Source organism: Scyliorhinus canicula, chromosome 1 (assembly GCF_902713615.1).
Source record: "Scyliorhinus canicula chromosome 1, sScyCan1.1, whole genome shotgun sequence".
In the NCBI taxonomy this organism is placed as follows: Eukaryota; Metazoa; Chordata; class Chondrichthyes; order Carcharhiniformes; family Scyliorhinidae; genus Scyliorhinus; species Scyliorhinus canicula.
In genome coordinates, this window is record NC_052146.1 from 131,705,906 (window position 1) to 131,733,750 (window position 27,845).

The window sequence follows — 27,845 nt, forward strand, 5'->3', positions numbered from 1 at the left end:
TGAGGTTCGACAGTTCCACCACTTCCGGGTAGCTGGAGAAGTAGTCGACCAAGAGCACGTAATTACGCCCATTTGCGTGAAAGAGGTCTATCCCCACCTTGGACCACGGAGAAGTCATGATCTCGTGCTGTTGCAGTGTTTCCTTGGGATGAGCTGGTTGAAACTTCTGGCATGTTGTGCAGTTGAGGACCATGTTGGCAATGTCCTGACTGATGCCAGACCAGTAAACTGCCTGCCGAGCTCTGCGTCAACATTTCTCAACGCCAAGGTGACCCTCATGGATCTGTCTGAGCACCATGTTTTGCATGCTTTGGTGAACGACGATTCTATCTAGTTTAAGAAGGATCCCCTCATCAACCGTTAGCTCATCCTTAACGTTGAAGAACTGGGAGCACTGCCCCTTTTGCCAGCCATGGACGAGGTGTTGCATCACGCGCTGCAGTATAGAATCTTTGGCAGTTTGTTCGTGTATTTGGACAACTCGTTCATCAGTGGCTAGGAGGTTGCTGGCACACAACTGCTCCTGTGCCTCAATGTGGCGAATGAAGTCGTCCTGTTCACATGGCGTGGTGATGGATCGGGATAGGGCATCCGCGATGATCAGCTCCTTACCCGGTGTGTAGATGAGTTCGATGTCATATCGGCGGAGACGAAGAAGAATTCGCTGTAGCTGAGGTGTCATGTCATTTAATTCCTTCTGGATTATGTGGACTAAAGGCCTGTGGTCTCATTCCACCGTGAACTTTGGCAGACTGTCTACATAGTCATGAAACTTGATTATTCCTGTCAGGAGACCCAAGCACTCCTTTTCGATCTGGGCATACCGTTGTTCGGTCGGAGTCATGGCCCTGGAGGCATATGCCACTGGAGCCCAAGACGAGGCGTCGTCTCGCTGGAGGAGAACCACCCCAATGCCGACCTGGCTTGCATCTGTGGATATCTTGGTGTCCTTGGTTGGGTCAAAGAACACCAGTACTGGGGCTGTGGTGAGCTTCGCCTTCAGCTCAAACCACTCCGCTTGATGTGCGGGAAGCCACTGGAACACTGTCGACTTTTTAACGAGATGCCGGAGGGCCGTGGTGTGAGATGCCATATTGGGAATAAATTTTCTGACAAAATTTACCATCCCAAGGAAACGGAGGACCGCCTTTTTGTGCTCTGGGGTCTTCATGGTATTGATTGCCAGCACCTTGTCAGTGTCAGGTTGCACACCCTGCTGTGAAATGCGGTCACCCAGAAGCTTGATAGCGGACTGACCAAATGAGCATTTGGCCCTGTTGAGCTAGAGGCCATTTTCATGAATCCTCTGGAAAACCTGTTTTAGGCGAGCGATGTGATCCTCGGGCGTCATGGACCAGATGATCACGTCGCCCACAGAGACTCACACCTCCTCGATGCCCTCCATCATTTGCTCCATTATGCGATGAAATACTTCGGAAGCTGAGATGATACCAAAAGGCATGCAGTTGTAGCAATACCTGCCGAACGGAGTGTTAAACGTGCACAGCTTCTGACTGGCCCCGATGCAACACGGCGTGGGGGTTCAGGCGCCGGTGCATAAGAAAATAGGCCCGAGGAACGAGAGACTAACCCGCCGATCGGTGGGCCCCGATCGCGGGCCCCCCCGGGGTTGGAGCGTGGTCCTGTTGCAGAGATTCTCTGGCCCGGCCCCAGGCCGGGAGAATCCCGTCCTGTTATTCACTAATTATTGACTCAGCAACACCAACTTACATTCATTTTTCAAAAAAATATTTTGATTTTCCTTTTTCACATTTTCTCCCAAATTTATACCCACCAACAATAAACAATAAGCAGCAACGAATGCAATGTCAATCCCCATATCAACAACAGCAACCCCATCCTCCCACCAAACCCCCAAATAGCAGCCTGCATGTTAACATAAGCAAATAACAAAAAGTAACCCGAAATCACCCATAGTCACCATTAACACATACAGTCCCCACCCCCCCGCTCTAATGTTCAATGTTATCCAATTCTTGAAGGTGCATAATGAATAACACCCATGAATTGTAGAACCCCTCAGTTCAAACTTAACCTTCTCAAGAGTTCAGAATTCCAACAGTTTCCCCCCGCCACACCAGGGCACAGGGTGGAGAGGTTGCTCTCCATCCCAACAGGATCCGCCTTCGGGCGATCAACGAGGCGAAGGCGACAACATCTGTCTTCGCACCCGTTTCCACCCCCACCAACTTACATTCATATAGCATCTTTAACATAACAATCAGACATTAATTGGCACTGAGCCAAACTGGGAGAAAAGAGGGCAGTCAATTAAAAACTTGCTAAAAAGAGGTAGGAACATAGGGATCAGGAGCAGAAGTAGTCAATTCAGCCCTTCAAGCCTACTCTGCCATATAATCAGATCACGGCTGATCTCTTCCTTGTCTCAGATCCATCTCCCTGCCTGTTCCCCAAATTCCTTGAACCCATTTTTAAAATCAGAAATATATCTATCTCCTTCTTGAGTGTCTTAAAGCATAAGAAAAAGGTGAAAGGTTCGAGAGGTTAGGGGGTGATATTGTAAAGCTTAGGCCTAGACAGCTTATGCACTGCATCCAATGGTGAACTGAAGGAAATTGGAGAGGTACAAGAGGCTAAGTTTGGTGGAATGCAGTGTTCTCTGCGAGTTGTAGAGCTGGAGGAGATGACGAAGCTATGGAGGCATTTGAACCCAAGGAAGAGAATTACACATTAATTGTGAGGCTTTGCCAGACTAGCTTCAACATAAGGAATGAGGACTTAGATTTTTGGATCTGAGCAGCAGGGTTTCAGATTAGCTTGTTTATGAGTGTAGAAGAAGGGTGGCCAGCCATGAGTGCATTGGAATGGGCAGATGCTACATTTCTTTGTTCGGCGCAAACAGAAACGGTATGGAGGTGCCCACACTCTGGATTCTTTCAAACATGCTGAGAGGTTTTTATTACGAGGTGTTGCTCATACAACCTAAGAAGGAGAACTGCAAAGCGCAAGCAAACACTTTGCTGATGTCACTACACTTCACGTGATGCTTTATCAGCAGGGATGTATTCTCTGATACATAACACCTCCTCCTTTACTTCATTAGTGCAACAATAACAATTTAACATTTATACAACAGATTTACTTATGTATTATCTTATGCATATATATACAATTCAATAAGATCGTCTCTCGGGTCTATTCTGATGGGGTTGAATTGACTACTCGAAACCTTGGAAAGTCCTCAATTCCTCCAGTAGGTTGTACTTCCTGAGAAGTTATTCTAATGTCTGTTACTGTAGGTATTGGAAAGTGTCTGTGTTTGGTCTCTGTTGCGAAGTATTTTTGTCTAGATTTTTCAAAGGAAGAACCTATTGAGAAGTCTGCGATTTCACTTTGTGAAGCTAGTAGCTGATCAGCATAACGTTGTCAAACTCTTTCATCATCCATCTGAATGGTGTGTGAAATTGGACCTGTCGTTGTTCGGATCACAGCAGGTACCCATTTCTCATTGATCTTATAGATCCTGGCTAGCACTCACCCTCCCTGGTTGAATACTTTTTAGAGTTTTTCTCCCTCCTAGCAATTTGTGCTTGTTATCATTTGACAATTTCTGAAGTATCCGGTGCAGTTAGCAAATTAAACTGTGTTCACAGTTTCCTTTTGAACAACCTGTGCAGTTTTCTGATAAGATATTAGGGGCACGATCTAATGGAAAAGTGTTTGGGTGTGATTTAATGGAAAAGTTTCTAAGTGTGGTAGTGAGGGAGACTTCTGCGAGCTTCCCGATGCTTAAACCGGCAAGGCTGTCACCGGTATCAAACATTAAATTGGTCTAATTAACAAGACCCATGGCCTTCACGCCACAAGTGATGGTCCCGCTGGCTGATTCTCTGGGACTGCACCCACCAGCTCTGCCAAGAAGGTGGAGTAGCACTTAAACCGATCCTGCAGAACAAACCACACACAGCCCGCAGCCATGCCACTGAGGAGACCGTCCCTGAGATTCGGGGATGCTGACCTGGTCAAATTGTTGGAGTCCAGACAGAATGTCCTGTTTTCCCAAGGGGCTACGGGAGTCAGCCACAAGGCTACCTGTGTCTCCTGGGAGGAGGTGGCAGCGGTGATTAGGTCGGGGAGCATTATCTGGATCAATAACATTCTGAATTTGAAGTTTAGCATTATGTTTGATGCACACCAGTACTCTTCTGTTTCTTCTGAACAGCGATCTCGGTTCGGTTTTGACTAAATATGACTGAAGTGTTGGCTAGTGTAGACTTGAGAGATGAACAGACACTTCCAACACTGATGAAGGTTCAACTCAATTTTATTAACTACTTCTAACTAACTAACACACAATGACTGTGGGTCTTAATGATGCTAACTTAAACTAGAAACCTAAGCCTTGTCCGAACCAGTTGATTCTCTTAGCACGTGTTGTAAGTCTGTGCTGGGCTGGATGAGTTCCTGTTACACTTAGAAGCAGCACCCAGAATGAATGGGAACCGTGGTGCCCTCTGCCTTTATAGTGTGTGTATTCTCACTGGTGATTGGCTGCGGTGTTTGCACATGTTGATTGGTCCCTGTGTGTGTCCATCAGTGTGTGTCTGCACCATGATATACTGGTGTACATTATGACATCCCCCCTTTTATAAAACAAAATTTGATATAATAAATAGTGTGGGTGTGTGGAGAATGTACCTAGCTACGTGTGAGGTGCGAAGACATATGTACAAAGCTATATACAGGGAACAAGACTATTTACAGAGGAAAGTGTCCGGTGCAGATGGCTACCATGAACTGGAACAACCAACAAATCTATTTACAAATCACTGGATAACACACACACACAATTTACAGTGCAGAAGGAGGCCATTCAGCCCATCGAGTCTGTACCGGCTCTTGGAAAGAGCACCCTACCCAAGGTCGATACCTCCACCCTAGCCCCATAACCCAGTAACCCCACCCAACACTGACGGCAATTTTGGACACTAAGGGCAATTTATCATGGCCAATTCACCTAATCTGCACATCTTTGGACTGTGGGAGGAAACCGGAGCACCCGGAGGAAACCCACACATATACGGGGAGGATGTTCAGACTCCGCACAGACAGTGACCCAAGCCGGAATCGAACCTGGGACCCTGGAGCTGTGAAGCATTTGTGCTATCCACAATGCTACCGTGCTGCCCAATGCAACAATAAAGGATATAGGAAAAAAAAACATTTCAGAGGGTCCACATGTGTACAGAGTTCATAAGTTCAGTCTCTGAGGTGGGCGGCGAACTCTGGTTGACCGCCTCAAGGGTGGGGCAATGGCTGGCGCCACAGGAGCCGGGAGGGCTGCAGCACTGTCAGGGGCAGTCAGAGTGACCGGAAGCGCCACACAGTCCACGTCGGGATCAGTAGAAGAGCTGGTCGGAGGATCCCGTGACGACCCAGGAACCAGGCGAAGAGCACGCCTGTTGCGGCGCCGAATGGATCCATCCGGTAAGCAGACCAGGAAGGAGCGGGGGGCCACCTGCCTTAGAACGACAGCAGGCGCAGACCAGCCACCATCGGGAGGTGGATGCGAACCTTGTCGCGTGGATGGATGTCGGGAAGGTCAGCAGCCCGTGAGTCATAGGGAAGTTTTCTGCTGCAGTTGAGACATGTGCATGCGGTGGAGCCCTGGGACATAACCGAGGTTGGGAGGGAGAATTGATGGCACCGTCGTTCTGAGGGTGCGGTTCATTAGCAGCTGAGCAGGCGACAGGCTGGTAGAGAGCAGGGCAGAGCGATAGGCCAGCAAAGCAAGATGTAAATCTGAGCCGGCATCGGCGGCCTTGCTGAGGAGCCGCTTAACGATGTGGACCGCCTTCCCATTGGATTGGGGGTATAGGGGACTGGACATAACGTGCTCGAAGTTGTAGTGTCGGGCGAAGCCGGCCCATTCCTGGCTCGCGAAACAGGGGCTATTGTCTGACATGACCATCAGCGGAATGCCATTTCAGGCAAATGTCTCCTTACAAGCCCTGATCACAGCCGAGGATGTGAGATCGTGCAGCCTGATGACCTCCGGGTAGCTGGAGAACTATTCGATGATGATGACGTAGTCCCTGCCCAATGCATGGAACAAGTCGATGTCCACTTTGGTCCAAGGCGATGTGACGAGCTCATGGGGCATCAGTGTTTCCCGTGGTTGGGCGGCTGAAAACGCTGGCAGATAGAGCAGTTGAGCACCAAATTGGCGATGTCATCATTGATGCCCGGCCTGTAGACAGCTTCTCTGGCCCTGCGGCGGCACTTCTCGATTACTAAATGGCCTTCATGGAGTTGCTCCAAAACTAGCTGGCGCATGCTTTGTGGGACGATGATGCGATCCAATTTCAGGAGCACCACGTCGACAACCGCCAGGTCATCGCGGACGTTGTAAAATTGCGGGCATTGGCCCTTGGGCCACCCGTCTGACATTAGGCGCATCACCCGCTACAGAAGTGGATCAGCCGCTGTCTCGCAGCGAATTTGCATCAGTCGTGCATCTGTAGTTGGCAAATGGGAGGCTGCAAACTGAACGTGGGCATCTATTTGACAAATGAAGCCATCATGATCACATGGAGTTGTGATCGACCTTGAGAGGGCATCGGCAATGGCAAGGTCCTTGCCAGGGGTATAGATCAGTTGAAAGTCGTACCTGCGCAGCTTGAGTAGGATACGCTGGAGGCGAGGCGTCATGTCATTCAAGTCCTTTTTGATAATATTTACAAGGGGGCGGTGGTCGGTTTCAACCGTGAACTGCAGAAGTCCATAGACGTAGTCGTGGAACTTCACGACTCCAGTGAGAAGGCCGAGACACTCTTTCACAATTTGCGCATAGCGCTGCTCTGTGGGAGTCATCGCCCGCGACGCATACACAACAGGGGCCCATGACAAGGCCTCGTCTCGTTGCAGGAGCACGGCACCAATCCCCGACTGACTGCATCAGTAGAGATTTTGGTCTCTTTGGTCGGGTCGAAAAAGGCCAACACTGGGGCCGTGGAAAGCTTGGCCTTCAGCTCCTGCCATTCACGCTCGTGAGCAGGGAGCCATCGGAAATCTGTGGTTTTGCGAATCAGGTCTCTGAGGGCCGTGGTGTGTGAGGCGAGATTCGGGATGAACTTCCTGAGGAAATTCACCATACCCAGGAACCGGAGGACCGCTTTCTTGTCCTTGGGCGTCTTCATGGACGTGATTGCTGCAATCTTGTCCTCGTCCGGACGCACCCCCCCTCCCCACCCCCAACTAGTCATTCCCTTCCACCCCTTTGCAGCTCTCAGGGCAATGCCAACGGTTCTATGGCCAGCACGAACAGCAACGGGGAGAGTGGGCATCCCTGGTCCCGCGATGTAGTCTGAAATAGTCTGACGTTGTCCTGTTCGTCCTTACGCTAGCTTTTGGGGCCTGGTACAGTAGTCTGACCCAATTAACCAGTCCCTCCCCGAACACGAACCGTCCGAATACCTCCCACAAATAGTCACACTCCACCTGGTCAAAGGCCCTCTCAGCGTCCATTGCCACCACTACCTCTACCTCCTTGCCCGTCGGGGGCATCATAATCACATTAACCAATCTTCTCAAGTTGGCTGTCAGCTGTCTGCCTTTAACAAACCCTGTTTGGTCATCCCCAATCACCTCCGGTACACAGTCCTCAGTTCTAATCGCCAGGGCCTTGGCCAGGAGCTTGGCGTCCACATTAATCAGGGAGATTGGCCTGTATAGCCCGCAGGCTTCCGGGTCTTTGTCCCGCTTTATTATCAGCGAGATGGTGGCCTGCGACATCATCGGAGGTAGGGTCCCTCTGTCCCTTGCCTCATTTAAAACCCTGGTCAGCACCGGCCCCACTATCTCCGAGAACTTTTTGTAAAACTCTACTGGGTATCCATCCGGTCCCGGGGCTTTACCTGACTGCATGGCCTTTAGGCCCCCCAGTACCTCCTCCGCTCTAATCGGGGCTCCCAGCCCGTCCACTAGTCCCCTGCCACACTTTTGGGATGGTTAGTCCGTCCAGGAACCATTTAATCTCCTCCGGTTCCTCCGGGGGTTCTGAAGTGTAGAGCTTACTATAAAAGTCTCGAAACACCTTATTCAGTTCTGGCGGGTCCTCCACTCTGTTCCCCTTCCCGTCTATCACCCTACTTATTTCCCTGGCCGCCTCCCTCCTCCTGAGTTGCTGCGCTAGCAATCTGCCAGCCTTCTCCGCATGCTCGTACACAACTCCCCTTGCCTTTCTAAGTTGTTCCACGGCTCTACTCGTGGATAGCACTCCCAGTTCCGCCTGCAGTCTCCACTTCTCCCTGAGTAGGTCATCCCCCGGGGACCCCGCATGCTCCTCGTCTATCCGGTGGATCTCCTTAATCAGTCTATCCATTTCTGCTCTGTCCATCCTATCCCTGTGAGCCCGAATTGAGATCAGCTACCCCCTCACTACCGCCTTCAGCGCCTCCGCTGCTGAAACCTCCCCTGTAAACCTTACCTGCAGGTAATTTTGCATACACTTCCGCAATCTCTCACATATCCCCTCCTCCGACAGCAATCCTATGTCTAACCTCCATTGCGGGCATTGGTAATTCTCCTCGCAGACCTGTAGGCCCACCCAATGTGGGGCATGGTCTGAAATAGTGATCGCCGAGATTTCCATATTTGTTACCCCCCCTACACAGTCCCTGCTCATGATAAAAAAATCGAACCTGGAGTATACTCTGTGAACATGTGAGTGAAACTAATAGAACATAGAACAGTACAACACAGAACAGGCCCTTCGGCCCTCAATGTTGTGCCGAGCCATGATCACCCTACTCAAACCCACGTATCCACCCTATACCTGTAACCCAACAACCCCCCCTTAACCTTATTTTTATTAGGACACTACGGGCAATTTAGCATGGCCAATCCACCTAACCCGCACATCTTTGGACTGTGGGAGGAAACCGGAGCACCCAGAGGAAACCCACGCACACAGGGGGAGGACGTGCAGACTCCACACAGACAGTGACCCAGCCGGGAATCGAACCTGGGACCCTGGAGCTGTGAAGCATTTATGCTAACCACCATGCTACCCTGCTGCCCCTAATATCCCCTTCCCGTCGGCCATCTGGTTCTCCATGGGTCTACTGCCCCCATTTGCTCCATGAACCCTTTCAGCTCCCTTGCCATTGCTGGGAGCCTACCCGTTCTGGGACATGGCCAGCCTAGACCCGGGTCGAGGTCCGTATTGAAGTCCCCCCCCCCCCCCCGTCCCCCACATAATCAACTTGCATGAGTCTAGGTCTGGGATTTTCCTCAGCACTCTTTTAATAAAGTCAGCATTGTCCCAATTCGGAGCATATATATTCACCAGCACCACTGCCCCCCCCCCCCCCCCCCCCCCCCCCCCGTGGCGGTCAATCATAACCCTTCTTGGGCCTGCCCCCACCCATGTGCTGCGCCTCTCTTGGTTCACCTCTTGGCAGTTTCCACCCCCGACCTCCTCTCCATTACCTACTTCAGACCACCCCCCCCCCCTCACGTCAGCAGAATAACTTCCCCCCCCCTTCCCCCCCGAGCAACATCTCCCTATAACCCCACCCCTGCCATCTACTGGCTGTATGCACACCCCCCCCACCTGACCCCCTTGACTAGCCAACCTGCTAGCCCGATGACTCATCCCTCTGGCGCCCACTTGTCTCGCTCCCTTTGTTTCCCCGACCTCATCTCCCCACTCATCAACACACCATCCCCCGATCTGACCTACTGGAGCAGTCTCACTAAAATGGGAAAGATGAAACGAGATGGGGACATCAAATAGTAAAGTGAGGCTGCTCCAGGTGTAATACTGTTCCAGCTGTATAAACGGATGAGTGTTAACAAACGTCCCTTTCTGAGCATTAATAAAATAACATTGCAGTAACACAGCACCCATATAACACCCACCCAAAACTAAAAAATGCCTAAAACCAAAAACTTTAATCCCCATTGCTTACCAGCCGCCTTTATGTTACAGTGAAGGCGCCAACAAACAAAAAGAACACGACAAAAGGTAAAAGAAAGCGAGAGGAGAATCACAGCTCCTCCGCACACCCTGTAGGCAAAAGCTGCCAAAAATACAACACAAAGCACCTTTAAAACAGTAAAGAGTCGACCGTCAGTCCAGGCACAGTAGGCATCCCCCCAAATAATAACTCTTGGACTCTAGCTTGAGACCGTGGGTCCTTTTTGCGGGACCAGCCCCTGATCCCTCACGAAGTCCATCGCTTCTTTGGGATCGACGAAGTTGTGGTGTTGGCCCTGATGCATGACCCAAAGACGAGCCGGAAAGAGCAGACCAAACTTCACGTGCTTTTTAAATAAAACCACCTCAATTTGTTAAAGGCTGCTCGACGCCTGGCCACCTCCTGGCTCAGGTCCTGATAAATGTGAAGAACACTGTTATTCCACGAGTTGCTCTTAGTGCTCTTTGTCCACTGCAGCACCCGCTCCTTATCCGTGAACCTGTGGAACCTGATCACCATCGGATGGGGCGGACCCCCCCGGACGCATCTGCCTCGCCTGTACTCTATGCGCCCCCTCCAGCCCCGGCAGTCATGGAAAGGCATCAGCCCCCATCAGCAACAGGTTAGCCACAAAAGCTGTGGCATCTGATCCCTCAGCCCCCTCTGAGAGGCCGATGATCCTCAGATTTTGTCTGCGGGCTCTATTTTCCAGCTCCTCTATTCTGTTCAGCAGTCTCCTCTGTCTCTCCTTCAACCCAGCGACTTCTAGCACAGCAATCGTCTGTGTGTCCGCCTGCACCTCCACCGCTCCCTCCAGCTCCTTAACTTTTTTGTCCTCGGCATCCAATCTCTGATACAATTGAGCCACTGCCTTCTGAAGTGGGTCCAAGTTATCACGCTTCAACGTTTCAAAACTGCTTTTAATCACCTGCAGCATATTTTCCTGCGCTAACTGGATCGCCGGGTCCGAGGTCCGTAGGTCCGCCATCTTTGCTCCCAGGTCAGCTTCCACTGCACTTTGCCTTTGTCCTTTCCTTTCCCGTTTTCGCTGTTTTCTGCTCTCCTGCGGTTCCATGCAGCTCTGCCCGTTAACCAGACCTCCGTGGCCGTCTATCCCAGCGCTCAACAGTCTCGAAAAAACGGGAAACCAGGTCCACAAATCCTGCCGGAGTGAGAGCCACCGAATGCGCGGCGTACTCGCTCATTGCCGCCACTGGAAGTCTACCAACTCCCCTCTTAACTGCAGCCCTTTTCTGAACATGTAGCACTCATAGGCCTCATTCACCTGCTTCTTACAGTGTGCGTCAAACTTCTGTACCACCATATTGCATTTCGTTTTATCCTCATCAACGCTGAATTCAAACAAATTATAAAGTTTTAATGCTTGCGGTTCAGCCAAATTTAATAGGAGTGCTATTTTCCTTTGGTCAGAGGAACTTTCAGGCGTGGAGGCAGAAAGGAAAACTTCAAACTGCTGTTTAAAGAATTCCCAGTTTTGGAATAGTTTACCATTTTTCCTGAAGTGGTCAGGCTTCTTGAGACCCTCCATCTTTCGATCAGTCTTCATTGTAGAGTTTGTAGTTTTGTAGCTTCTGGCTTGATTCTTCAATCTTCTTATGCTAATCTTTCCTAATCTAACTGTTGCTTACAAATAGATAAAGGCTCCTGTTTCCATGTGGTGTTCTCTGTGTTGCTTGTTTCAGGATTGTTGGCGTAGTGTTCACAAAGACCACAAAATAGCTCGAATTTAAACAAAGCTATAAATTTATTAACACTACTAATTTGGATTCGAATGTCCTCCTAAAAAATACAAAGTTGATTATTAATATTTAAACTACACTCATCTACAGCTAATCTTGATACTGATATAAACTAGGATCTTTTCTCACTCACACTATTTGTACTTCTGACTCTCTCTCTAGCTGACTCCTGCACACACTCACCCACAAGGCTTTATATCACTGCCTTATATACTTGTAACTGTAGCTCCCTCTAGTAGCTACTCTTGACACTTCATTGACCCTTGCAGTTCTTACAGTTATGATAATACCACAGGTACTGCAAGGATCAATGATTGGCCCACAGCTGTTCACAATCTATATAAATTATTTGGATGTGGGACCAAATAGAATAATTCCAGAATTGCTAATAACACAAAGGTAGATGGGACTGTGAGTTGTGAGTAGCATGCAAGAAGGCTTCAGGGGATTTGGAACCTTTGGTATATAGAAACTTTATGAGACCACGGGCTGAATTCCCCGGTCCCCCAGCACGTGTTTCTTGGTCACGTGGCGTTCACTGGGACTTTGCTTTGAAACTATCCCACTCCACTGTGAAACCCACTGGTGGGGGTGCGTTGCTAGCGGGAAGAGTGAACCCTGACGACTAGAGAATTCGGCCCCACACCTGGAATATTCTGTCCGGTTTTAGTCTAATCTTATCTCTGGAAGGATCAATTTGCCACAGAGGAGGTGCAAAAATGATTCATTAGACTAATCCCTGGGATGGCGGGATCATTTTATGAGGGGAGATTGAGGAAACTGGGCCTGCATTCTCTACCGTTTCAGAGAATGAGATGCAATATCATTGAAACTTATAAAATTCTTACAGGTTGTGACAGGGAAGATGTGGGTAGGATATTTCCCTGAGTTAGTGAGTCTAGACCAGGGAGACAGTTTCAGAATAAAGGGCAGGCCATTTAAGACTGAGATGAGGAGGAATATCTTCACTTTGTGGGTGGTGAATCTTTTGAGTTTTCTACCCTACAGGGCTGTGGAAGCTCAATCATTGAGCACGTTCAAGACAGTGACATATTTTTGGATACTAATGACATCAGGGGATATGAGAATAGTGGGGAGAAATGGATAAGAGGTAGATGATCAGCCATGAATTGTTTGATTGGCGGAGCAGGCTTGATGGGCAGAATGGCCTACTCCTGCTCCTATTTCCTATGTTCTTGTATTCTGACAGGTTGAAGACAAACTAATGACTAGAATAAGCAATTATATGTTTCTATAGCTTGAAGTCCTTGAACCTTTATCGAGTGGTCAGGTGGAATTTCTAGTTAGTGTGGGGTGAGATACTCTTAAAACTGGGGTACATCTCATTTTGCTGCAGGTAAAGTTTATGGCAACTATTCACAACAACATTGTACTGAGTAGCCCAGGTCAGAACTCAGAGCTTTGTAGAATTTTCAAGCTTTATGTTTTTATAGAATAGAAAGATGTGCCTGCGGGAGACCAGCAGATCTTTGAGGGATAGCTTTAATGAATCAATTTGTCAAATTATATTCTGATATTTTCAGTTAGGAATTAGTTTTAACGCTGTGATTTTTTTTCCTTTTCTACCATTATGTTAGAATTCAGGGTAATTAACCCTTTGTCCCCTCTTTTCAGATTCTGAAATTATTCAAAATTATAACTCCTATTGGTGACAGGGGCTATGTTTTAATCAGCATAAAAAAGATCTGATATCTGTTAATGTCTGAACAGTGGTATCAAAGTGCAACATTACCATTGCACTCTGGATAGAAGTACAATCTTAATACAAACACTCCCAGGTCTGTCCAAGGTACCGTTACAACAGTCAGTGTAATGTATAAAATATTTACAGATCTTTGTGCTCGAGGAATCCCTTCTCATACTTTTTTGACACAAGTAAGTCTCTGGAGACTGAATTAAACCAATTGTTGATTACCTATAATTTGAACAGACCAATTCCAAAATCTGTCATCGAACCATCTGTGACTATACAAAGAGTGCCAAACTTTCGAGTTCTTGGTTTCTAGTGCAAAGCAGCGAAAACTTGGTGTCTTGAAACAGATTCAAGATACTATTGTTGTCTCTATCCTCTGTTTATCTCATTGTTTCCCTCTAGCAAGTTGTTTGTTCTCACATTTTACTGGACTACTGTTGAAGTTCGCTTTTTATTATGACGTCTCCTATACCTTTCCGTTCAATAAGACATATAGCTAATGAAGGCACACAATTCCCCACCAAATCATATCTCAACTGGTTTTACCCAGGGTTCGTTAAATAATAGAATTGAAGATATAGTTCAGTATAACAATGAGATTCAAGCAGTACTCAATCAGCTATAGTAAAGTTCCTGTTACTTGGTTAGTAACTCGATAAAGGGATTTCCCAAAATTCTTATGATTATCCTCTCTGATTCTGGTTCGTTATTTCAGAAACATTTACAACGATAATAACTAATGAATTTCAAGAATCGACTCAGAGTTCATTTAATCCAGAAATAGAAATGATCAACAGGCAGTTTTTTGAACTGTTCATCAATCCTGAAGCTACTAATCAGGTAACAGCCAAATTCTTTTTAGACTTTGAGTGCACATTTGGTATTCAAACCCAGAAATCACATTCCACTGACTTTTCTCTCTGGTTATTGTAGGCCTTTTGAGGCCGGCAACCTCAAATAGCAAGCCATAGACCTACAAATCCAGTGAGGTGAGCCACTTAACAAACACTGGAAAACAGTACAACAGTGGCAATGCTGCTGTTAAACAGAGGAAGACATGCTGGAAAGGCATGCTGCCCCTCCTCTTCGACTTCTCTTGTCACTCTGTCTTATCTCCTTCCATTTCGTAACTCATCTCCACTCCCTCATTCTGGTTAAAACAGCCGTTTTGTTTAGCCTCTGACATTCTTTGGCAAACTTTGATTATTTCCATCTCCAGAATATTTAAAACTCTTCATCATCTAATGCCACCAAACCTTTTAAATCTTCTGTAGCTGGCTCCATTCAAACTCTGGGCCATGTTCCACTGTAGGGGTAGAGACATCATGGGCTTGTTTTTCATCCTTGAGGCGAATAGCAAGAATTGTGAAAATTCCCATCAAGGCTTGCTTGCCTCAGGAGCAAATGCCACATGGACAGCATTTTCAGTTTGTTGGGGGGAGGGGGGGGGGGGGGGGGGAACGGAGGGGGTTAAAGATGGACCAACTGTCCCAGGAGAAAGTTTGGAGGCATCAACAGGGACTGCTGGATGGTGGGGCTGGCTTTGCTGCTATGGGACTTTGTCCTAGTTACACTAAAAACAGGCCCTACAGGCCTCACCTCCCACCTCACACTGCCCTTGACACACCCATGCCAGTAATCAATAATGATGTTGGCTGAGAGCCCAGAAATCCATTAATGTACTGAAACACCTGATGCCCAGGGAAAACTGCTTGGTAAACATACCTGTGACTCCATGACCCATGTCATCAAAGCTGTCCTGATTTCATTTAAGTGCAGAAGACTATGACATGCCAGATCCCACAATTATTTTGGTCAGGTCAGGATTGCAGGATTGCTTGTAACCTGTACCAGCCTGTACCCTTAAAAAGCACTTCTAAAATCAGAAAACGTGGTAGTGAGTTGGGAATCTCAGATTGGGAACTGCCCACCATTTTAAAAGTGCTGCTGATTTGATGAAAATCAAGATAGATAGATTTCCACTCCCATTTTCTCATTGCTGCACTTGGGATTTCTCTTGACAGAGGAAAGATGAAAGTCTAGCCCCTTGTTAATTTGTCAGTTATTGATTAAATCTGAATTTTTCTGTCTTCCCATGTTAATTTTTTGTTAGATTGATCTAGAGTTTCTAAATGTACTTGTTGAACAAGGCGCTAATGTAAATTCCATGGATAAGAATGGGTGCACTGTTCTGCATGAGGTAAGAAGTACTAAAGCTTGCACATTTATTTGTAGATTGTATATTGGAATGCCTAATTTTCAAACTGACCCATGGCTATTACTTTTTTTATTAAATCTTTTTATTGGCATTTTCAAAATTATATACATTGCCGTTCGTTTTCATTTTTTGTACAGTCACAAAGGTTCCTTCTTAGGTTTCTCTATTTACAGTCTGTCGCCGTCTGGCTCAGCATACAATTCTCCCTATCCCCCCCCCCCCCCCCCGCAGCTCCTCTCTCCTTGACCCCCCTCCCGTTCCCCCCATTTTCGCTGCTGCTCTCCATTTTTTCCATTGGGTTTTGCTATCTCACCTTGTCCCCCCACACCCTGCCTTCCACTCCCCAGTCCTCCCTTGCTTTCATCTTTCTATCTTGTCCTGGCTATTTCCCCCTGGGTACTGGCTATTTATTTATGTATGGGTTGGCCACAAACAGGTCTCAGAAAAGTCGGGAGAATGGCTCCCATGTTTTGTGGAAGCCCTTTTCCGACCCTCGTGTGGTGAATTTGATTTTTTCCATTTGGAGAAATTCTGATAGGTCGGACAGCCAGTCTGCAAATTTAAGTGGTGCTGCTGATCGCCAACCGAGCAGGATTCTACAGTGAGTGATCAGGGAGGCAGAGGCAAGGGCATCCGCCCTCCTCCCCATGTAGAGATCTGGCTGGTCTGATACCCCAAAGACCGCCACTTTCAGGCATGGCTCCACCCTCATCCCCACCACTGTGGACATTACCTCGAAGAAGGCTGTCCAGTACCCAGCAAGTCTGGGGCAAGACCAGAACATGTGGGTGTGGTTGGCCGGGCCTCCTTGGCACCGTTCACATCTATCCTCCACCTCTGGGAAGAACCTGCTCATTCTGGCTCGGGTCAAGTGGGCTCTATGTACCACTTGTAGCTGTGTCAGATTGAGCCTCGTGCATGTGGAGGTAGTTGACCCTGTGCAGTGCTTTGCTCCAGAATCCCCACCCTATTTCGAACCCAAATCTTCCTCCCATTTCCTCCTTGTCATGTCCAGTTTGGTGTCGGCCCTCTCTCGCAGTCGTTCATACATGTCACTACAACTCCCTTTGCCTAGGATGTCTGCGTCCAGTAGCTCTTCTAATAGTGTCTCTTGTGGTGGTTGCAGGTCTGTCCTTGTCTCCTTCCGTGGGCAGTTTTAAGCTGCAGGTATCTGAGTTTGTTGCCTTTAGCTAGTTGCAATCTCTGCGTCAGTTCTTACAGTGTTGTGACCCTACTGTCAGTGTATAGGTCCCTGACTGTCAACGTCCCCCCATCTGCCTCCACCTTTTGAAGATGGAGTCAGTGAATGCTGGTGTGAATCTGTGATTATTGCAGATGGGGTCTTTGTCGGACATTTCAGTCAGTCTGAATTGCTGCCATATTTGGTTCCACATCTGGAGGGTGGCTATCACCACTAGAGTTAGAGCTGGTGTTTCTTGGGCGGGGATGGGGGTGACGCCGTGGCAAGGGGCCGGAGGGAAGTCCCCTAGCAGGAGGCCTCCTCCGCATGCACCCACTCGGTCTCTACCTCCTTTATCCATCCGATCACTCTGCCTTCGCTGCCCACTGGTAGAATTGTAGGTTTGGGAGGGCTAGCCCTCCCCTGGATTTTGTTTTCTGTACGGCCGTCTTTATGATCCTGGCATTCTTTCCTCCCGATACAAATGCCATGATTAATTTGTCCAGTGCGTTGAAAAAGGCCTTGGGGATATGGATCAGGATGGATCTTAGTAGGAAGAGGTATCTGGGCAGTATGTTAATTTTGATCGTCTGTACTCTCCCTGCCAGGGAGAGTGGGAGTGTGTTCCACCTCTGCAGGTCCTTTTTGAATTCCTCTGTCAGACTGCTCAGGTTCCATTTGTGGATCCCCATCGAGTCATGAGCGATTTGGATCCCCAGGTAGCAGAATTTGTGCTGGGCCTGTTTAAATGGCAGTCCCACCAGTGTTGTCCCTTCCCCTTGCGGGTTCACCGGGAAAATCTCAGTTTTGCTCATGTTGAGTTTGTAACCTGAAAAGGCACCAAACTCTTTTAGGAGCGTGATGATTCCTTCCATGCTGCTTTGTGGATCTGAGATGTAAAGGAGCAGGTTATCCGCGTAGAGTGAGACTCTATGCCCTCTGCCTCCTCTTTGGATCCCCCTCCAGTTCTTTGTTGTTCTGAGAGCGATCGCTAATGGTTCAATCGCCAGGGCAAACAGCAGCGGCGACAGTGGGCATCCCTGCCTGGTGCCCCCGTGCAGCTGGAAGTACTGGGAACTGGTGTTGTTTGTCCATACGCTTGCCATGGGAGCTTTGTACAGGAGTTTCACCTAATGAGGTGAATCCTTTTCGAGCCTGAACCACTCCATCACCTCTATAAGGTATTTCCACTCAACTCTGTCGAAGGCCTTTTCTGCGTCCAAGGAACGATCACCTCAGGTGCTCTGTCCCCGGATGGGGTTGTGATCACATTCAGCAGGTGCCTCATGTTCGATGTTAGTTGTCTACCTTTGACAAAGCCCGTTTGATTCTCTGCAACCACCTCTAGTACGCAGTCTTCTAGCCTTTTAGCTGGATCGTGGCCAATATTTTGGCGTCTACGCTCAGTAGCGAGATGGGTCTGTATGAACCGCATTCAGTCGGGTCTTTGTCTTGTATTAGCGAGATTGTAGCTTGTCCTCGCGTGGGTGGCAGTGTGCCCCTCGCCAGCGAGTCTGTCAACATCTCCCGCAGGTGCGGGGCCAGTGCTGTCGCGAATGATTTGTCTGGTCCCGGCGCCTTCCCCACCTGCATGGAGTTTATACTCTCCATGATCTCTCCCAGTTCTAGCGGTGCTCCCAGGCCCCGTTTTCTGACCTCCCCCACGACTGGCTCCCCATGGCTATTGAAAATGAAATGAAATGACAATGAAAATTGCTTATTGTCACGAGTAGGCTTCAATGAAGTTACTGTGAAAAGCCCCTAGTCGCCACATTCCGATGCCTGTCCGGGGAGGCTGGTACGGGAATCGAACCGTGCTGCTGGCCTGCTTTGTCTGCTTTAAAAGCCAGCGATTTAGCCTGGTGAGCTAAACCAGCCCCATGAATTACTTGAATCATGACAAGCATCAAATAGTTCAAACAGTGGATAATGTAACCAACCTGACCACAAATCTGTATAGAATCTGGTCTCCGGTATAGATCTTTTGTACTTAAAAAAATCTTCACTTAAAAAATTTTACCTAATTATTTTTTTTCCAATTAAAGGGCAATTTAGCATGGCCAATCTACCTATCCTGCACATCTTTTTGGGTTGTGGGGGCGAAACCCACGCAGACAGGGGGAGAATGTTCAAACTCCACACGTACAGTGACCTAGGGCAGGGATTCAAACCCAGGTCCTCAGCGCCATAGGCAGCAATGCTAACCACTGTGCCACTGTGCTGCCCCAAAAATCTTCATTTTTAGAAATCACTCATGGAAATATATTGAATCATTGACTACTCCATCTGAACCAGTATTCTTTTGCTGTTTCATGTTCTAGAGCATATCATCGCCATTCTCCTCCAGACTTAGATTTGTCCTCATTTCCTGTTTTATCTCTTAATGAAATTTCCTTCTTGCTCAGAGTCCATATATTGCCTTGGTTGGTGTCACTGACATTTGACTGAGACCACAGTATGTGATCTTTCTTTGATGTTCAGCATATTCATGAACTCTGTTCTTTTTAAAAAATAAATTTAGAGGACCCAATTATTTTTTTCCAATTAAGAACATAAGAACTAGAAGCAGGAGTAGGCCATCTGGCCCCTCGAGCCTGCTCCGCCATTCAATGAGATCATGGCTGATCTTTTGTGGACTCAGCTCCACTTTCTGGCCCGAACACCATAACCCTTAATCCCTTTATTCTTCAAAAAACTATCTATCTTTACCTTAAAAACATGTAATGAAGGAGCCTCAACTGCTTCATTGGGCAAGGAATTCCATAGATTCACAACCCTTTGGGTGAAGAAGTTCCTCCTAAACTCAGTCCTAAATCTACTTCCCCTTATTTTGAGGCTATGCCCCCTAGTTCTGCTTTCACCCGCCAGTGGAAACAACCTGCCCGCATCTATCCTATCTATCCCTTCATAATTTTAAATGTTTCGCTAAGATCCCCCCTCATCCTTCTAAATTCCAACGAGTACAGTCCCAGTCTACTCACCTCTCCTCGTAATCCAACCCCTTCAGCTCTGGGATTAACCTCGTGAATCTCCTCTGCACACCCTCCAGTGCCAGTACGTCCTTTCTCAAGTAAGGAGACCAAAACTGAACACAATACTCCAGGTGTGGCCTCACTAACACCTTATACAATTGCAGCATAACCTCCCTAGTCTTAAACTCCATCCCTCTAGCAATGAAGAACAAAATTCCATTTGCCTTCTTAATCACCTGTTGCACCTGTAAACCAACCTTCTGTGACTCATGCACTAGCACACCCAAGTCTCTCTGCACAGCGGCATGCTTTAATATTTTATCGTTTAAATAATAATCCTGTTTGCTGTTATTCCTACCAAAATGGATAACCCCACATTTGTCAACATTGTATTCCATCTGCGAGACCCTAGCCCATTCACTTAACCTATCCAAATCCCTCTGCAGACTTCCAGTATCCTCTGCACTTTTCGCTTTACCACTCATCTTAGTGTCATCTGCAAACTTGGAAATTGTGAACAATTGTGGGCCCAACACGGATCCCTGAGGGACACCACTAGTTACTGATTGCCAACCAGAGAAACACCCATTAATCCCCAATCTTTGCTTTCTATTAATTAACCAATCCTCTATCCATGCTACTACTTTACCCTTAATGCCATGCATCTTTATCTTATGCAGCAAACTTTTGTGTGGCACCTTGTCAAAGGCTTTCTGGAAATCCAGATATACCACATCCATTGGCTCCCCGTTATCTACTGCACTGGTAATGTCCTCAAAAAATTCCACTAAATTAGTTAGGCATGACCTGCCCTTTATGAACCCTTGCTGCGTCTGCCCAATGGGACAATTTCTATCCAGATGCCTCGCTATTTCTTCCTTGATGATAGATTCCAGCATCTTTCCTACTACCGAAGTTAAGCTCACTGGCCTATAATTTCCTGCTTTCTGCCTACCTCCTTTTTTAAACAGTGGTGTCTCGTTTGCTAATTTCCAATCCACCAGGACCACCCCAGAGTCTAGTGAATTTCGGTAAATTATCACTAGTGCATCTGCAATTTCCCTAGCCATCTCTTTTAGCACTCTGGGATGCATTCCATCAGGGCCAGGAGACTTGTCTACCTTTAGCTCCATTAGCTTGCCCATCACTACCTCCTTAGTGATAACAATCCTCTCAAGGTCCTCACCTGTCATAGCCTCATTTCTATCAGTCGCTGGCATGTTATTTGTGTCTTCGACTGTGAAGACCGACCCAAAAAACCTGTTCAGTTCCTCAGCCATTTCCTCATTTCCCATTATTAAAACTCCCTTCTCATCCTCTAAAGGACCAATATTTACCTTAGCCACTCTTTATTGTTTTATATATTTGTAAAAACTTTTACTGTCTGTTTTTATATTCTGAGCAAGTTTACTCTCATACTGTATCTTACTCTTCTTTATAGCTTTTTTAGTAGCTTTCTGTTCCCCCCTAAAGATTTCCCAGACCTCTAATCTCCCAGCAATCTTTGCCACTTTATATGCTTTTTCCTTCAATTTGATCCTCTCCCTTATTTCCTTAGATATCCACGGTCGATTTTCCCTCTTTCTACCGTCCTTCCTTTTTGTTGGTATAAACCTTTGCTGAGCACTGTGAAAAATCGCTTGGAAGGTTCTCCACTGTTCCTCAACTGTTCCACCATAAAGTCTTTGCTCCCAGTTTACTTCTCTCATCCCCTTGTAATCTCCTTTTTTTAAACACAAAACACTAGTATTTGATTTTACTTTCTCATCCTCCATCTGTATTTTAAATTCCACCATATTGTGATCGCTCCTTCCGAGCGGATCCCTAACTATGAGATCATGAATCAATCCTGTCTCATTACACAGGACAAGATCTAGGACTGCTTGTTCCCTCGTAGGTTCCATTACATACTGTTCTGGGAAACTATCGCGGTTACATTCTATAAACTCCTCCTCAAGGTTGCCTTGTACGACCTGGTTAAACCAATCGACATGTAGATTAAAATCCCCCATGATAACTGCTGTACCATTTCTACATGCATCAGTTATTTCTTTGTTTATTGCCTGCCCCACCATAACGTTACTATTTTGTGGCCGATAAACTATTCCTATCAGTGACTTTTTCGCCTTACTATTCCTGATTTCCACCCAAATGGATTCAACCTTATCCTCCATAGCACCGATGTCATCCCTTACTATTGCCCGGATGTCATCCTTAAATAACAGAGCAACACTACCTCCCTTACCATCCATTCTGTCCTTCCGAATAGTTTGATACCCTCGGATATTTAACTCCCAGTCGTGACCATCCTTTAACCATGTTTCAGTAATGGCCACTAAATCATAGTCATTTACGATGATTTGTGCCGTCAACTCATTAACTTCATTCCGAATACTACGAGCATTCAGGTAAAGTACACTTATGTTGGTTTTTTTACCTCTGTTTTGAATCTTAACATATCCAGTTTTATTCCTTTTGTTATTACTGGGCCTATTCACTGAGCTCAGTCACTGTACCTTGTACTGTCGCCCTTTTTGATTTTTGACTATGTCTTCTCTGCCTTTTCCACTTTTCCCCTTACTTCCTTTTGCTTCTGTCCCTGTTTTACTACCTTCCAACTTCCTGCATCGGTTCCCATCCCTCTGCCACATTAGTTTAAACCCTCCCCAACAGCTCTAGAAAACAACCCCCCAGGACATCGGTTCCAGTCCTGCCCAGGTGCAGACCGTCCGGTTTGTACTGGTCCCACCTCCCCCAGAACCGGTCCCAATGCCCCAGGAATTTGAATCCCTCCCTCTTGCACATTCTCGAGCCACGCATTCATCCTATCTATCCTGACATTCCTACTCTGACTAGCTCGTGGCGCTGGTAGCAATCCTGAGATTACTACCTTTGAGGTCCTACTTTTTAGTTTAACTCCTAACTCCCTGAATTCCGCTTGTAGGACCTCATCCCGTTTTTTACCTATATCGTTGGTGCCTATGTGCACCACGACAGCTGGCTGTTCACCCTCCCCCCCCAGAATGTCCTGCAGCCGCTCCGAGACATCCTTGACCCTTGCACCAGGGAGGCAACATACCATCCTGGAGTCTTGATTGCGTCCACAGAACCGCCTGTCTATTCCCCTTACGATCGAGTCCCCTCTCACTATAGCCCTGCCATTTTTCTTCCTGCCCTGCTGTGCAGCAGAGCCAGCCACGGTGCCATGAACCTGGCCTCTGCTGCCTTCCCCTGGTGAGCCATCTCCCTCAACAGTATCCAAAGCGGTATATCTGTTTTGCAGGGAGCAATTTAGTGTGACCAATCCACCTAACCTGCACATCTTTGGGTTTGGGGGTGAAAGCCATGCAGACACAGGGAGAATGTCCAAACCTCACACTGACAGTGACCTGGGGTCGGGATTGAACCCGGGTCCTCAGCGACGTAGGCAGTAGTGCTAACCACTGCACCACCATGCTGCCCTCATGAACTCAGTTCTACTCCATGGTTGACCCCTTTGTTTGGTTCCACTCATTTCTTTAAAAAAAAAATTATTTGGGTTTTTCATATTTTTTTGCAAACTTTACATGGCCAAAACGTGCATTTACAATAATCTACATACATTGTGGTTCAGGCAGTAATTTGCCAGCAACCTTTCTCTTGCAGTTTTCTTCTCTTCTGCCTGTCCCGGGTTCACCTTTGGGTGAATTTGTTCCCTCTTCCCCCTCCCTCCCTCCCCCTTTCTTTCCTTTCCTTATTCCGTGACTTGTCCCATGTCCCCTCCCAAAGTCCGCTGCCTCCCCCTTCCTACTTTATTGGTTGTTGGCTATGAACAGCTCTTGAAACAAGTTGGTGAATGAGTTCCAGGTTCTGTGAAAGCCTTCTTCCATGCCACAGATGGCTAACTTTATCTTCGCCAGTCTGAGAAATTCTACCCAGTCGGATAGCCAGTCTGTAGCCTTGGGTGGTGATGCCGATTGCCAGTTGCGAAGGATTGTCCAGTGGGCAACTAAGGAGACAAACGCTAGGGCATCAGCTGTGCTCTCCATGAAGAGCTCTGGTTGTTCTGATACCCCGAAGACAACCACTGGTGGACACAGCTTCACCCTCACTCCCACAACCATGGAAATGTCAACTCTGGCGCCTTGCCCAACATCTTTAATTGCGTCAGACTCAGCCCTGCGCAAGTGGAGATGGAGTTTGCCCTGTGCTTCAATCCAGGCCCCTCCCATTTCCATGCCTAGTTCTTCCTTCCACTTTTTCTTTCTCATCCAGGGGTAAGCGTACCTCTTCTAACAGTTGTCCATTATGTCCGTACAGTTCCCCTCCCCTAGCTCGCCTGCGTTCAGTAGTCCTTGCAGCAGTGACTGTCCTGGAATCTGGGGGTATGTTGTCGTTTCCTTGGGGAGGAAGTTTTTAACTTGCATGTAGCTTAGGTCGTTCCCTCTCGGAAACCGGAACTTCTCAGTGAGTTCGTCCAGGGTCGCTATTCTACCGTGCGTGTACATGTCCCTAACCATCGGTGTCCCCTGTCCTGTCTACAGCTGTTGAAGGATGTGTCCGTTATTGCGGAGGTAAACCTGTGATTATTGCAGGTGGGGCCATGGTGGACATTTCAATTAGTCCGAAGTGCTGTCTCATTATTTGATTCTGCGTTCGGAACATGGCTACTACCACTGGGCTTTTCAAGTATCTGGCCGGGTAGGGTGGGAGGTGCATTTGTGGCTCGCGCTCAGAGGTATTTCCCGCACAGGAACTCTCCTCCATCCTCACCTCCGTTCCCGGTTCTTTAACCAATCACGTACTCTTTCTGTGGTGGCCGCTCAGTGACAGAACTGGAGGGTCGGTACGGCTCCTCCCCCCCCCCAAACGAATGGCATGATTAGCTTATCTTTTTTTAGAATGTATTTTATTACTGTGGTGATCCACCACTGTATATATATGTGTGTGCCTGTATTAGGGGATGTACAGCAGTACCTGCTATTACAGGTTTGCCGGTAAGCCCCTGCTGGCTAGCTCCGCCCACAGGGAGCAGTATAAATATTCATGAGTTCTCCTGAGCTGCCATTCTACAGCTGCAGTTGAAGGTAATAAAGCCTCTCTTGTACCGATTCGAGTCTTTGTGTGCAATTGTTAGCGCATCAATTACAAACATGTATCAAAACATGTTACAACACATAAACCCCCGTGAACATACTTCCCAGCAATCAATAATGCATTCTGTACGCTCCCCCATCCCCCGCCCCTGCGACAAACAGCTTCTCAAACACAGTCACAACATCCCCCACTTTATCTCAAACCTCAACTCATATTTTATCTTCTCTAACTGCAGGAAGTCATACAGGTCACCTAACCGAGCTGCTACCCCCAGTGACAATGCCAACCACCACTCCTGTAAAATTTGCCGTTGTGCAATCAGGGAGGTGAAGGCCACCATATCGGCCTTCCTCCTCTCCATGAGCCCTGACTTCTCTGAAACCCCAAATATCGCCAATAAAGGAACCGGATCCGCCACCTCCTTTACTATCCTGGCTAAGACGGCGAACACTCCCGCCCAGAATCTTCCCAAGTTTTCGCAACCCCAAACAATGTGCGCGTGATTCGCTGGCCTCCGCCCACCCCTCTCCCATTCATCTGCTACCCCCTGAAAGAGCCCCCTCATTCTCGCACGAGTCTCATGCACCCTGTGCATCACCTTAAACTGTATCAGGCTCATCCTTGCACGGGAGGAGGTCCCGTTTACCCTAAGCAATGCCTCACTCCATACTCCCCAATTGATCTCCCCTTCCAACTCTCCCCCCCCCCCCCCCCCCTCGGCCACTTGTATATACCCATAATTCTTCCCTCCCTTTCCACATCCGGAAGTAGCAGTCACTCCAGCAGGGTGTATCCCGGCAACCCAGTGAACCCCCTCCAGACCTTTTGTGCAAAGTCCCTAATTTGCAGACACCAGAGCTTACTCCCCCTTGGCCGCTCTACCCTTTCCCTTAGCTCCTCCAGACTGGCGAAGCCTTCCTCCAAATACAGATCCCTCATTTTGTCCAGCCCTACTTCCCTCCACTTGGCTCCTCACTCTGCAACTAGATCCTTGACTTTCAGACCCACAGACCACAGTCAGTAAGAATAAACAACAACACCTACACGATAGTCCTCAATACCGGGGCCCCGCAAGGCTGTGTACTTAGCCCCCTACTATACTTCCTACACACACACGACTGCGTGGCAAAATTTGGTTGCAACTCCATCTACAGGTTTTCTGGCGACACGACCATAGCAGGTCGGATCTCGAATAACGAAGAGTCAGAATACAGGAGGGAGATAGAGAACCTAGTGGAGTGGTGCAACGACAACAATCTATCCCTCAATGCCAGCAAAACTAAAGAGCTGGCCCTTGACTTCAGGAAGCAAAGTACTGTACACACCCCTGTCTGCATCAACGGGGCCGAGGTGGAGATGGTTAACAGCTTCAAATTCCTAGGTGTACACATCACCAATTTGTCTGTCCTTGTTCACCCACATCGACGCTACCACCAAGAAAGCACAACAGCGCCTATACTTCCTCAGGAAACGAAGGAAATTTGGCATGTCCACACTGATGCTTTCCAACTTTTACAGATGCACCATAGAAAGCATCCTATCTGGCTGCATCACAGCCTGGTGTGGCAACTGCTTGGCCCAAGACCTCAAGAAACTTTAGAGAGTCATGAACACAGCCCAGTCCATTGCACATACCCGCCTCCCATCCATTGACTCTGTCTACCACTCCCGCTGCCTGGGGAAAGCAGGCAGCATAATCAAAGACCTCCCCCACCCGGCTTACTCGCTTTTCCAATTTCTTCCATTGGGCAGGAGATACAAAAGTCTGACAACATGCAGGAACAGATTCAAAAACAACTTCTTCCCCGCTGTTACCAGACTCCTAAATAACCCTCTTATGGACAGACCTGATCAATACTATACCCCTGTAAGCTTCACCCGATGCCAGTATCTATATATTTACATTATGTACCTTGTGTTGCCCTATTATGGATATTCTTTTTCTTTTATTTTCCTGTACTAAACGATCTGTTTGAGCGGCTCACTCAATACTTTTCACTGTACCTCGGTACACGTGACAATAAACAAATCCAACCTCCTGTATACACTATCCATCCCCCGACTATGATTAGCTTATCGACTTTGTTGGAAAAGGCCGTGGGGATGTAGATCGAGAGGGATCTGAGCAGGAAGAGGAACCTGGGCAGCACGTTCATCTTGATTGCACTCTCCCTGCAAGGGAGAGTGGGGGGTGAGGCCCACCTCTGCAGATCCTTTTTTACTTCCTCCACTAGACTTGTCAGGTTCTGCTTGTAGATCCGTGTCCAGTCGTGGGCTATTAGGCTCCCCAGATAGTGGAATTTGGTCTGGGCCAGTTTGAATAGCAGTCCCCCAAGCTCTGCTCCTCCCCCTTGTGTATTCACAGGGAGGATCTCGCTCTTACTCAGGTTAAGTTTGTAACCTGAGAAGGCTCCAAACTCCTTCAGGATTTTAATTATTCATTCCATGGTGGCCAGGGCGTTAGAGATCTAGAGGAACAGGTCATCTACATAGTGTGAGACTCCATGCTCTCTCTCTCTGCTTTGGATACCTCTCCACCACTTCGCCACTCTGAGGGTGATCGGCAGTGGTTCAATTGCCAGGGCAAATAACAGCGGAGACACTGGCAGCCCTGCCTCGTGCCTCTGTGCCTCGACGTATTCAGAGCTGGTGCTGTTTGGCCGTACGCTCACCATGGGAGCGCTATACAGCAGTTTCGCCCAGAAGGTGAACCCTTACCCAATCTCAAACTGTTCGAACATCTCTATGAGGCACCTCCATTCGATCCTATTGAAGGTCTTGTCTGCTTCTTGTGTTCTCTCCCCGGATGGTGTCATGATCACGTTCAGCAGGCACCTGATGTTTGCTGTTAGCTGCCAGCCCTTGAAAAAGCTTGTCAGCTCTTCCGTGACTACCTCTGGCATGCAGCTCTCCAGCCAGTGTGCCAGGACCTTCACAAGGATCATTGCATCAGTGTTAAG

The 27,845-nt window shown here is 47.9% G+C and overlaps 1 protein-coding gene across 4 annotated transcripts in view; it reads left to right on the top strand.

Moving 5' to 3' along the window:
• The window catches only part of LOC119967483 (transient receptor potential cation channel subfamily A member 1-like), a 645,844-nt gene that overhangs the window by 15,582 nt on the left and 602,417 nt on the right, over positions 1-27,845 (top strand). For all 4 annotated transcript variants that reach the window (XM_038800105.1, XM_038800113.1, XM_038800133.1 and 1 more), the window contains exons 3-4: positions 14,155-14,279; positions 15,553-15,639. In XM_038800105.1, coding sequence (XP_038656033.1) covers positions 14,155-14,279; positions 15,553-15,639 — 212 coding nt within the window. The remainder of the gene's footprint in view (positions 1-14,154; positions 14,280-15,552; positions 15,640-27,845) is intronic.